Source organism: Podarcis bocagei, assembly GCF_964188305.1.
Source record: "Podarcis bocagei genome assembly, chromosome: 7".
In the NCBI taxonomy this organism is placed as follows: Eukaryota; Metazoa; Chordata; class Lepidosauria; order Squamata; family Lacertidae; genus Podarcis; species Podarcis bocagei.
The window spans coordinates 83,154,966-83,167,911 of NC_138132.1; the positions used below are offsets into that span (position 1 = coordinate 83,154,966).

Below are 12,946 nucleotides of genomic sequence, written 5' to 3' on the forward strand. Positions count from 1 at the left end.
CTGGGCCTGCAGAAGGAAGGCCCCAGGTTCGGTTCCCACTGGCAGCATCTCCTGCCTGAATCCCTGGAGAGCCATTGCTGGTACAAGGCAAGACCTGCCACTGGGCCTTGGCCAAATCAGCACTGGCACAACACCGACATCTCTGTGAAACAGAAGATTTAAGAAATGGGTCCTCAAATGCATGTTTGGGCTCAAGGAAAGGTGGAAGACTCCTAGTATTTAAGACAATATTGCACTGGAGGATCCAACTCTGCACAAAACATCTTCCTATGTTTGTCTCTGGAGGGCGGCTTTGCTTGCTGGTACTGAGGGAGGCACTTGGCGCATGCTCAGAGAGCCATGCCCATCATGGCTCTGTTTGTGCCGGGCTTAAGAATCCCGAAATTTGAAAGAGATTCTGGCCCTGGTGTGTGAGAGAATCAACTCCACTCTGAGAAGAGGGGGGAAATGAGAGAGAGAGGGGGTGATCTTGGGCTATCCTCATGAGACCTCCACCCCCTGCCTCAAGGACCTGAGTCTATTGAGGATCTGCTGTCCTCACTTTCCCCATATCAATTAAAGGATCAATTAACTGGTTAAAAGAGCACGCTTAATTCTCTCTAATTAACTTGCTTTGATGGCCTTAATTGCAAATACAGACGAGGTGGTTGGGGGCGAGGGAGGGGGAGAGAAGGAGAGGATTATTATTATTTCCTCGGTTCTGCTTTCACAGAGTTATGGCTGGAGGCTGTGTGTGTGTGTGTGTGTGTGTGTGTGTGTGTGTGTGTGTCCTGGGTATCTGAGAGATCTTGGATTCCTTAAGAGAGAATGAAAGTCTTTACCTTGAAGAATCATAGAATTGCACCATTATTACCGATAAAACAGAAACAGCTTAAAACATGGGGGAAAGACACGCATTAGAAAGCAATCCAACCCTAATAAAATCAAAGCACACAAACATATATCAGACTTATTCAAAAATACACATAATCACAATAAGAACACAGCAGCCTTTCCTTAAAACACAGTTGTAGAGCTGGAAAGGGAACCCAATGGATTATCTGGTCCAACCTTATTGTAATTTTACGCCTTTATGCCAAGCATTGCCTTGTTTTATATATTTGTGTGTGTTTATGCACACACACAAAACAGCAACAAATAAACACACAGAATTATTCATTTGCAGCTTATAAGCATGGAAAGAAAATAAAGTCCCGACCAATCGGTTATCCATCCATCAAAACTTATTTACACTGTTGAATTTATCTTAATGGAAAGAAGATAAAGTCCCTATCAGATTAAGTTGATGGATTATGCCGAAATGGCTAAAATGACTGGAAGAATCAGAAATCAGGAAGACTGAAATTTTAATAAGGAATGGGAGGAATTTATGATTTATCTTAAAAGCGATTGCAAACAGTAAAAATCGTTAGTAGCATTGGAATAACACTTGTAGATTAATGGTGAATTCTGGATATAATGGAGAGGTAAAAGGTTTGGATTATTATAAAAGATGCAGGAGGAAAGGACTTAATAATAGGACCCACAAAGGGGAGGAGGGAAATCTAGGAGATACTTTGGAATCTTGTTTTTATGTTGTATGTTGGATATGTGATTGTAAAACTTTGTTTTGAAAAAGCAAATAAATATAAATATCGTCGTCGTCGTCATCATCATCATACTTCTGAATGGAACAAAAGACCCGCAAACTATGAGCATTTAAATAAAACAATTTCTTAATGCCAAATGATAAATTTTGAGAAATGATGGGAGATGCTCCTCCCTTCCTTCTCCTCCTCCATCCTCTTCTTCGCTGCAGTGAAACTTTGCCTTCTCCAGATGTGAGTCCTGGAGAGAGAAGCTCTTTTTTCCTGTTTGGAGGTGAGGGGAATCCTAGCAGCACGCGCCTCCCCTCCACCTTCCAGACTCCCTCTCTCCTCCCATTCATCCCCCTCAAGTGTAGGCCAGTTGCCATGGCGACCCCAGTGGTCCAGGCCCCAGCCAGCCAGCCTCCCTCCCTGCCTCCCTCCCCCCATCACACACACGCGCGCGCGCGCACACACACCCGGGAAGGGTTGCATCCGGCTGCCTCTCCTCCGGCAGCACCTGGCTCCACGCCCAAAGAGTACACACAGCGCAGCAGATCCCAGCAGATCCGCCAGGCGGGCAGGGGAGAGCCCCTGGAAAGCTTGCAGAGCTGGCTTCCCTCCTCTCCCCGCCGGGCTCCTGCGAGCAAGGAGGCGGAAGGGAGCTTTCGCCATGGAAGCTGCCCATCCCGAGGCAGAGGCACAGAGCCTCCAGCGCCCCGGGCCGGGTGTGGGCAGGATCTGAACCCGAGACCCACGAAACAGCCGCAGGAGAAGGAGGAGTAAGGCTGATGGCCGAGTGGCAAGGCCTCCCGGGGACCCCCGGGCTGCCCCCTCCTCGGAGGAGGGAATCCGTAGAGGATGGCTGGAGCGTGAGTTAACCCCTCTTTGGGGGGCTGTCTCTTGGCTTTAGGGGGTGGTGGTTGCCACAGCCTCTGGGGGGGGGGGTCTGGGGGGTCCCTGCTCCTGATGACCCTTGACTTAGGGGAGCAAAGAGAGCAGGCTATAAAGGTGAGTGGGGGAGTTGGTGGGCGGAGGCAGGAAACGTACAGCAGTTTGGTGGTGGCAGAGCGAGCAAGGGGCTCTATCTGGTGTTAGTCCTACTTAGAGTAGACCCACAGGGTTTCCCACTGCGTGGCCGCAGTGAGGGCAGGGTGCTGGGCGTGACCCGGCTCTTTTTGCATTTCCATGGAACTTCCAGGTCCATAAGCAGTCTATCGAGATTCCTAGGTTCTTAGGGGTATTTGGCGAGAACGCTGGACTAGATGAGCCTGTTTTCACTCATTCAAGTGGATGTGTAGGGCCGTTGATTTCAGCGGGTCTACTCTGAGTAGCCAGATCCAGGGCAGGCGGAGTTGGGGTTTTTTTTTTTTTTTGCAAATTCAGAAAGCAGAGTTGACTTGCCGGGTCCCTCTCTCTTTCTCCCCTGCCAAGCGCTGACCTCCTTCCAAGAAAAGTCATTAAGCCAGCCTTGTGAGGAGAGAGCCTGTTAACCCTTTGTGTGCTGCGCTTCTGGGCTCTCTCACCTGCTGCTGCTTTGTGCAAGGGGGGGGCGGGGGAGGGCGACACTGATCTTCTCCTGGGTCCTGGTGAAGCAGCCATGTTTGTGGGCACGGGGTATGCCCAGGACCCTGCAGATTTGACAGCGGGGAGGGGTGAAGGAGGTACGCTCATCTCTTGAACCCTATCTCTGCTGCTGCTGCTGCTGTGGATTTGCTACATAGACCCTCTCTCAGACTCTGTGCCACCTCTGTGGAATGGGAAGAAGGCTAGGCTACCCCGTAGGGTTGTTGTGGAGGACCATTAACCACCATTCTTACCAGGGTTGGTAGCGTGGGGGTGCAGGGGGGGCCGGCCGCACCGGGCGCAACATCTGGGGGTTAGGGTTAGGGGGCGCAAATCCACGGGTTAGGGGGCGCAAATCCACGGGTTGGGGGCACAAATTACTTGCTTTGCCCCAGGTGCTGACAACCCACGCTACGCCACTGGGATGGTCAGAACCCTTGGGGTGTTTTTCTGGTTGGCGGACGTTGACTGGGCCCAGATCCACTAACCCTCTGACCCCCAGTGATACTCAGACGCACACGCCACCACCTTAATTTTTTCCTGGGTGACCTTGGGGGCCAGTCACTGCCTCTCTCAGCCTAACCTGCCTCGGAGGGTTGTTGTGGGAAATTGCCCGCAGTCTTTTGAGAACCCCTGATTCTTGCATCATTTTCAAGTGCCTGTTTAAAAGTGGATCTCGCCAACTCTCAGGCTGTGTTTAAAGCCTCTTTTTTTGGGGGGGAACAGGGGTTTTTTTTGGGGGGTGACTATTTCTGACCCCTCCCATGCAGCCAACCATCACCCACTACTTGCTTTCCCCCGATCTCTTGCAGAACACAGAGCTGTTTGAAATGATTGAGAAGATGCAGGTGAGTCAAATTTACCTGGCAAGACCTGCCTGGACTTGCACCCGGGTCTGACAGAGGTAGACCGGAGGGTGACCAGACACTCGGGGCAGCCTAGGGGGAATGTGGGCAGGACAGGGTTTCCTTTCTGCCCCAGGGGATAAAGGTGCTTTTAGGACAGGGAGATCTTTGGGCTGGAAGCAAGGAAGGCAGGGCAGGGAGAGGCAGCTTTCAAGAATCGCCTTCGCCAATTTGGCGGGGTTTGTGTGTGTCTGTTTTGGATTGCAACCCTCAGCAGACAGCACAGGACATGGTCAGGACTCTGCACTTGTAGAGTCAGAAGGGTCCCCTAGCGGTCATCTAGTCCAACCCCATGCAGTGCAGGAATCGCAGCTCAAGAATCCCTGATAGATGGCCACCCGACCTCTGCAGGGCCTTGTAAGACAAAGCTATTCCACCTGGCTTTCAATTTGAACTTAGCCTGATCTTTTATTCCCCTTCCTTCCCTCCCACTCCACTTTTTATGAAGATTACCCACTCTGGGATCCCACAGCTGGTCTCCCCACTGGCCCAAATAGGACTAATTTAGCCAGCTAGCCCTGGTGATCATCTAATGTTTATTGGATGGATTTCCCCCCTAAATTGATTTTTGAATTCTGAATTTATTGTTATTCCCGTTTTATACTGTATTTTATGCTGTTTTTGTTGCATCAATTAAGTGTTTTAAATTTGTTGTTAGCCGCCCTGAGCCCGGTTTTCTGAACCGGGAAGGGTGGGGTATAAATAAAAATTTATTATTATTATTTATTATTAAAAACCTCCAAGGAAGGAGAGCCTACTGCCTCCCGAGAGAGTCCGTCCCACCGGAGGGGCGTGCGCATATGTGCGTGTGGAAAAAATGCATCTCTTTGTGCGACGTGATGCAAATTTATACAATTAGTCATTGCACGAAGATGGTGGATAGACAAAAAAGTGGCTTCTGTGGAAGATGAATGATAGAAGATTCAAGACAGATGAAAGTCCTCCTTTCTGCAGTGCATCGTTAAACTGTGGAACTCCCTCCCACAGGAGAGATGGCTGCCAACCTGGATGGCTTTAAAAAGGAGAATTAGACAGATTCACTAGCCTTGACAGCTATGCTCTGCCTCCTTGCTGGAAACCGCAGAAGGAAGGGTGCTGTGATGCTCAGATCCTGCTTACAGGATTCCCATAATATGCACCAGGTTGGCTGCTGTGGGATTAGGATGCTCAACCAGAGCAGCCACACCCTTCCGCCTGATCCAGGAGGCTCTTCTTACATAAGCTGCTCTGGGAAATTCTTTCACAACAAAGCACCAATGAGTCAACAGGAGCCTGGGTGGTTGTGGGGCAGGACAGGGTGGGGGGCCGGATGGTATTGCTCAGTAAACAGAAGAAAGGACCCCAGATCTGTGCATGTGAGAGAGAAAGAATCTACAGTTGCAAAGGGAACAGGCCTCTCGTTTCTCTGCCTCCACCCCTCCGCCCGCCACCTTTTCAGGGATTTAATCCGCAGGAAAAGGTGGTGTTGGAGGATTCCTGGCCGCCTTGAAATTGCAGCTTCCTGGAAACTGTCGCTGAGGCATTGGGGGATCCACGCTCTGCGTATGCTCAGAGGGGATTTTCAGAGAGGGGCTGCCCCAACTGAGAGAGAGAGGTGATCCTTAATGTCGCTTCCGGGCCTGAAATGTGGAGGAGCTTTGACCTGACCCCCCAAACGCCACAGACCTGGCTGTTTTTAAAAGCAGGGAAATGGACACGTGGCTTTAATTCCACCTACAGAAGCATGCTCTCAGAGGGCTCGTTTCAGAGCCGCCTCTCTGTCAACATACTCCTTTGTCCTGCAAACATCATTGTCCCGTTCCGCCTTGCCTGTCCTTGTGCCAAGCAGGATGTGTCGTCGCCGTCCTCCCCGCCCCCCACCCCGCCTGTTCTCCAAAGCAAAGGTGCTCTTGGCTTGCATCCTGGGGGGTGACCATGGCCAGGTGTTGACTCTGGCCCATCGATGTCTCTTGCAGGGCAGCAGGATGGATGAACAGAGATGCTCCTTCCCTCCTCCACTGAAGGTATGTCCCTCCTTTCCTCCTCCTCTCGGGTACCCGTTGGGCATTGGGGAGAAGAGAGCAGCCCCAGGCAACCTGGCCTTTCCTGAGCGCTGCTCCCCATCTGCTGGGAAATGGGGCCTTGCAGCCTGGAATGGGTGGGCGTTTCTGCAGTGGGTATCCTTTAATATGCCAGCCTTCCTTTCCGCTTGGGTTTTGGGGGCTCCAACCTGTGCTTCTGCCAAGCTCTGCAGGGCTGGCAGAGAGCCCTCTGTCCCCTTCCCCTGCTCAACTCTGGGAGGTCCCTCCAGCCAGGAAATGCAGCAATGTTTGCAAGCCGCTGTGTGGGGCTGTCACCCGGTGCCCCGGAGAGATCTGTCTTGCCTCGGATACCTCCAAGGAGTAGGGCTGGGGTTGTATCGCCTTCAGGCTTAGAGCCTGCACTGCACAAGGTCCCCCACTGGCAACATCTTCAGGTAGGGCTGCCTGAAATCCTGGAGTGCTGCTGCCAGTCAAGGTAGGCAACATTGGTAGCCAGATGGCCTAGTGGTCATAAGGTACTTTCTTGTTTAAATCAGAAACATGAGGACTAGAATCTTACTTTGTGGGGAGAGATGCTGCCGGTCAGTGTTGGCATTGCTGAGCTAGAGGGACCCAAGGTTCTGTCTTGGCATTAAGGCAGCTGCTTACGTAATGGCATCCTGTTCTCCCCACCCCTGCAACACACACACACACGACCTGCGACTTTTACTCTAGGTAGAGCACAGCTGGTACCTCATTCTGCCTCGTTTCACCTCCAGATCCTTGCGGCAAACCCATGTGGCACAAGTCAAGGTGCCCTGCACCCATCCATGTGGCTGGCAGCCTTTGAGGCTTCCTTCAAATTGTGCAGGGAGCCGTTTGGGTGAATTTTTACACAGACGCGCCCGCCCTGTTTCTCCTTTCCCACAAGTTGGTTAACCCGACTCTACTTTGTGTTTTGCAGACTGAAGAGGACTACATCCCTTATCCCAGCGTCCACGAGGTAAGGAGCAGGCCGTGTCACAGGGAGAGGGTGAGGTTTGTCTTCTGTGGGCTGAGGTGGCTCTTCCACAGGCAGGAGCAGTCTACCTCTGGAAGGGCGATTGCTGGAAGCAAACAGAAATAAGTGAGCAGGTGGGAGCTGTCTCCTTCGTACTCGGAAGCATCGAGTTGGAGTTGGCCGCTTCTGGAGAGTGATGTGTTCTACCCAGCTCAGTTTGGCTCGGAATAGATTTTGAAGGAACGTCCCTACATTAGTGATGGCCCTTGAGTCTACTCTGAGTCATACTGGTGCCGGATGCTGCCCAGTAAGTGGGGCTTTGGTCTGAAGCAACGGTAGCTCGCTGTGACTTGTCTGCAAAGCATTTTGAGGATAAAATTGCTTGCGTCCACCGGGATCTTGACTTGGGATCTTGTTGCAGCAGATGAATCTCATGGGGTGTCCAGAGCATAGTCTAGTCCTGTTGTGTTGGATGAGGTGATTAATGCCTCTTTGCGAGAGGAGGTGGTCAAGGAGCTCTTCCAACAGCTTCGGCTGGAGGTCCAGCTGTGCCCCTATCTGGACAGGACTTTCTAGGTTAGATTACTGCAAGGTGTTAGACATGAGGTTGCCTCTGAACACCAGAAACTTCAGCTGGTCCAGAAATCAGTGGCCATTTGGCTCACCAGGGCAAGACAGTTTGACAGTATAAGTCTAATCCTGGGCAACTGCACTAGCTGCCAATTAGCTTCTGGTCCCAATTCAAACTGCTTTGAATGGCTCTGCACTGCAATACCTCTCTCCATATGAAGCAACCCAGACCCTGCAATCATCATCTAAGGCCCTTCTCGGAGCCAGAGGGTAGAAACACAAGAACGGGGCCTTTTCAGTGGTGGCTCCCATTTGCGGAATGCTTTCTCCAGGGAGTTGTGTTGCAAACTGCCCTGTGATCCTCAGATGAAGGGTGGCACAGAAAAGTAATTTTAAAAAATTAAATTAAATAAAGAGGCACTTGAGAGGCAAACCCCCAACAGACCATCCCTGGTTATCTACAGGCACCTCAATCTTCTCTCACCCGTCTTCCAGGTTCTGGGCCGAGAAGGCCCCTTCCCCCTCATCTTGCTGCCCCAGTTTGGGGGCTACTGGATCGAAGGCACCAACCACGAGCTGTCGAGCATCCCTGAGACAGAACTGCTCCAGTCCCCGACCTGCAAGGTGAAGTTGGAGAGCAACCACACAGCCCGGCTCTACCGGAAGCACTTCCTGGGCAAGGCAAGTCTGTGCCCCCTCTCCAGGTGACGACGCCCTCCCTAACTCCTTATGGTTCCCACCCAATTTCCTTGACAAAATGCCTGAGCAGTTCCGACTGGCCAGTTTCCATTCCGTTCTAAGCTGCACACACACACCATGCATTTAAAGCATGTGACTCCCCACTCCCTGCCCACAACAGCAGCAGCAACAATAACAACAACAACAACAACTTATACCCCCCCATCTGGCCTGGCCTCCCCAGCCACTCTGGGCTGCTTCCAACAGAATATTAAAAGCACAATAAAACATCAAACATTAAAAACTTCCCGAAACAGGGCTGCCTTCAGATGTCTTCTAAAAGTCAGATAGTTGTTTATTTCCTTGACATCTGACGGGAGGGCGTTCCACAGGGCGGGTGCCACCACCAAGAAGGCCCTCTGCCTGGTTCCCTATAACCTCACTTCTCACAGGGAGGGAACTGCCAGAAGGCCCTCGGAGCTGGACCTCAGTGTCCAGGCTGAACAATGGGGGTGGAGACGCTCCTTCAGGTATACTGGGCTGAGGCCGTATAGGGCTTTCAAGATCAGCGCCAACACTTTGAATTGTGCTTGGAAATCATATTGTTAAAGATGCTAGGAATTGTAGCCTGATGAGGGGGTGAACTACAGAACCCAAGGTTTTTATTTATTTCGCTTCGTTTCTTGCCGCAATTCACCCTAAGGTCCCACGGCGGGTTTAATACAATATGAAAAACAATTCAAAGCAACTTGCAATTATAAAACCAAGGGGGCGCTAAATACCATTTGATTGTAAAATAATAATTCAAAGCAGTTTACAAAGAAATTAAAACATTAACATTTTCAGGAAGAACAATTAAAAAAAGATTTAAAACTTTTTCAAAAATTAAAATCAGCAGTATATTAAGAACAAATTAAAGCACACATCAACATTCTACGTGGCTGGACAGGCTTTGCCTAAACTAAAAGGTTTTTAGAAGGTGTCAAAAAGAGCACAGCGAAGGCGGTTTCCTGGTTTCAACAGGCAGGGAGTTCCAAAGTTTTTGCGCTGTCATACTGAAAGATTGGGACGTGGGTGGTGCTGTGGGTTAAACCACAAAGCCTAGGACTTGCCGATCAGAAGGTTGGCGGTTCGAATCCCCGTGACGGGGTGAGCTCCCGTTGCTCGGTCCCTGCTCCTGCCAACCCAGCAGTTCAAAAGCACGTCAAAGTGCAAGTAGATAAATAGGTACTGCTCCAGCGAGAAGGTAAACGGTGTTTCCGTGTGCTGCTCTGGTTCACCAGAAGTGGCTTAGTCATGCTGGCCACATGACCCAGAAGCTGTACGCAGGCTCCCTCGGCAATAAAGAGAGATGAGCGCCGCAACCCGAGTCAGCCATGACTGGACCTAATGGTCAGGGGTCCCTTTACCTTTACTGAAAGATTGATTCCAGCTTGCAAGCTTCAGTCAGGTGGTCCTCAGCATGCTTGTGGATTTGTGTCCAAAGACAAGGAGACAGCGCATCCTTTGCATTAAATTATATTGATTTTTAATCGTATTTTTACTGCTGCTTTTAGTTTTAGTTTATTTTATTGCGTTGCAACTTAAATTCTGGAATTCAAAATGTTAAATGCAATATATAAGAAATCAAAGGGGCCATTAAAAGCGCAAATAGAAATCCTACAACATTCGGCTCAACGGTTTACAGTTGCTATGACAGGCAGCCGAATTTTTACGTCAAAACCCTTTATGATTTCCAAGTGGTCTGTGGCCCCTTGGTGTGTGTCCCCAAAGCAGGCAGCATTAGGTGCGCATAGCAATCGGTTAATCTGTGGGAAAAACAAACAATCCGAGCAAAAAATTCATATCAAGGAAAGATAGCCAGTAGCAGAATAAAATAAATTCTTTGATAACCTCTGCACGACCAATCTGACAGCCAGGCGACTGATAAGCGTCAAGGCGGGGAATCTTTAGCGCCGAATGAATAAGTTAATGCAAGACATAAACGTTTCCATAAATTGACCAAAGTCAAGCGGGGAGATTAGATGCAGAGTCCCACTTGGGGGCCAAAACTAGCTGGGTTGTTTTGGGGGGGTGGCAGGAGGGGGACACCTCAGCTTGGCATCTGGAACCTTCAGCTAAGGCAGGTGTGGGGAAGCTTTGCTCCTCTGGATGTTGCCGGACTACAACTCCCATCATCCCTGACCACTGCCTGGCCTTCCCCAGGCCGATGGGAGTATGTCTGGAGGGCCGCAGGTTCCCCAGCCCCGAAATAGACCATCACACGCCTTCACTGCCCTGGCTACCTTCCTCGGCACTCTAATGCTCAGATGGGCAACCTGTGACCCTCAGATGGTACCAGACTCCAGCCCCCATCACCCCTGTTAGCCATACACCTGGAGGACCAAAAGTTGACCACGTCGGAGGTGAGACTTCTCTTCCTCCTCCTTCTCCATTCCTGTTCCGGTCCCCTTTCCATGTTCTGTTTGCCAACAAATTGTTCTGGAGGGCTTTCAGTGGCAAGCTGGCCAGGGTCATCTTCCTGGCCCAGCAGGTCTGTGGTGACACGGGGGTGAGCTTATGAGGGTTGCCCTCCAAGTGGGAACCCTGCCCTCCTCCTCTGGGCATCGCCAAAGTCCTCTGAGCAGGCTGATTTGCATTTCAACCTGTTGTTTTCCTTCTTTTTTCTTTCCTCTTTGCGGTCCTCGCCAAGCGGGAACTGCTCCGTGTGTGCCAAGGGCGGGGCTCCGGGCTGTGCCAGGGACGGCCTGGGTAGCTTTGTGCCACCCTGGGAGGGCAGAGCATTTATCGCTCCAATTTCCCCTTTTCCTCCTCTCCTCCAGCAAATACAGGTCCCAAAGTTTAAGGCTGATTAGAAAATGCTCACACTGTCAGAGGCAGTAAATACTCCTGGATATAATAAAAATATTATACTACTATTACTACTAGAGGGATGCAGGTGGCGCTGTGGGTCAAACCACAGAGCCTAGGACTTGCCGATCAGAAGGTCGGTGGTTCGAATCCCCGCGACGGCCCCTGCTTCTGCCAACCTAGCAGTTCGAAAGCACATCAAAGTGGAAGTAGATAAATAGGTACCGCTCCGGCGGGAAGGTAAATGGTGTTTCCATGCACTGCTCTGGTTCGCCAGAAGCGGCTTAGTCCTGCTGGCCACATGACCCGGAAGCTGTACGCCGGCTCCCTCGGCCAATAAAGCGAGATGAGCACCACAACCCCAGAGTTGGCCACAACTGGACCTAATGGTCAGGGGTCCCTTTACCTTTACTACTACTACTAATAATAATAATTTATTATTTATACCCCACCCATCTGGCTGGGCTTCCCCAGCCACTCTGGGTGGCTTCCAACAAAATATTAAAATACAGTAATACATCAAACATTGAAAGCTGGAAACCACAGGAGGGGAGGGGACTCTGGCAGATTCCCTTTGGGGGAAACTGGTTGGCCAATTTGAAAACAGGACGTGGTGGGACTTGGTTGCACCCCCTTTGACCCGATCCAGCAGGCTCGTCTTACGTTCTTGGGAAGTTTAATGGAGTCTCTGAATCCTCTTTTGGGTTTGCTGTGCACCCAGGAAAAATGGCAACGGGTATAAAGGCAGTGCTTTGTAGGGAAGGTATGGGGGTTCCTTGGGAGGTGGTGGACTCTCCTTCCAGTGTGGTGTAGTGGTTAAGAGCGGTGGACTCGTAATCTGGTGAACCGGGTTCGCGTCTCCGCTCCTCCCCATGCAGCTGCTGGGTGACCTTGGGCCAGTCACACTTCTCTGAAGTCTCTCATCCCCACTCACCTCACAGAGTGTTTGTTGTGGGGGAGGAAGGGAAAAGGAGATTGCTAGCTGCTTCGGGTAGTGGTAAAGCAGGATATCAAATCCAAACTCTTCTTCTTCCTTCCTTCCTTCCTTCCTTCCTTCCTTCCTTCCTTCCTTGTTTTTTTTTTAAATAAAGTTTTATTAACACTTTTCACAGTGCAACAAAAGACAAACTAATTGCACAAGAAATAAAATATATATGTATTTAAAGAAGAGACTAAAAGAAGAAAGTAAAGGTAGAAGAGAGGGGAAATTCAGGATCCTCTCTCACAAATATATCTTAACTTTTCTCCCATACAGGAAAGGGCGTGTCCTCCCGGTTCTCTCCTGGGGGGGCACCCCTCTCTTTTCACCCTGAGAGATTTCCTCTTCCCTGTCTCTCATACAGGGACCTGTTCCTTCTGTTCAGCGCCTTAATTTGCATGCAGTTCTTACCCAAATAAAGTGAGAGAAAATATTAAGAGAAGCTGTTATGTACTGAGTTGAATAGGATCCAAAATGCAGCAGTCTGATTGGTCCTAGAACAGTAGGATCCAGAATGCAGCAGTCTGATTGGTCCACAGGAGCCACCCAATCCAGCTCCAGGTGGAAGGGAATCCGCAACCTGATTGGCCTACAGGAGAATCCCGGAATTAGCCAATCACGTGGGGCCCATTGTGTAAATAATGTATATAAAGCAGACCTTCTGGGGGAACTTCCATTCCTCCTCACCACTATGAGCTGAATAAAGAGCATGAAATCCACTCTCGACTCCGAGTATATTTCAGAAACGATAATAGAATACTGAGAGAAAGAGTCGAGTAATAACAACATGGAAACCTTGCTTGGAGGACTTTAAGCAGAGGTTGGGGGGCCAC

The 12,946-nt window shown here is 50.3% G+C and overlaps 2 protein-coding genes across 8 annotated transcripts in view; one reads left to right on the forward strand and one right to left on the reverse strand.

Annotated features, from left to right (window-relative positions):
* Positions 1-12,946, reverse strand: part of LOC308591898 (uncharacterized protein) — a 192,073-nt gene that overhangs the window by 150,082 nt on the left and 29,045 nt on the right. The window lies entirely within an intron of this gene.
* The window catches only part of RAP1GAP (RAP1 GTPase activating protein), a 115,748-nt gene that overhangs the window by 64,469 nt on the left and 38,333 nt on the right, over positions 1-12,946 (forward strand). For 6 of the 7 annotated variants that reach the window (XR_014010297.1, XM_081203007.1, XM_081203006.1 and 3 more), the window contains exons 4-7: positions 3,944-3,979; positions 5,992-6,039; positions 7,001-7,039; positions 8,102-8,287. Coding sequence is in view for 6 of the 7 variants with exons in the window: in XM_081203008.1 (XP_081059134.1) it covers positions 3,944-3,979; positions 5,992-6,039; positions 7,001-7,039; positions 8,102-8,287 (309 nt within the window). In the remaining variant the exon portion in view is untranslated. Of the gene's footprint in view, positions 1-2,057; positions 2,438-3,943; positions 3,980-5,991; positions 6,040-7,000; positions 7,040-8,101; positions 8,288-12,946 lie in introns of those variants that run through there. The other variant, XM_081203005.1, reaches the window with a different exon arrangement.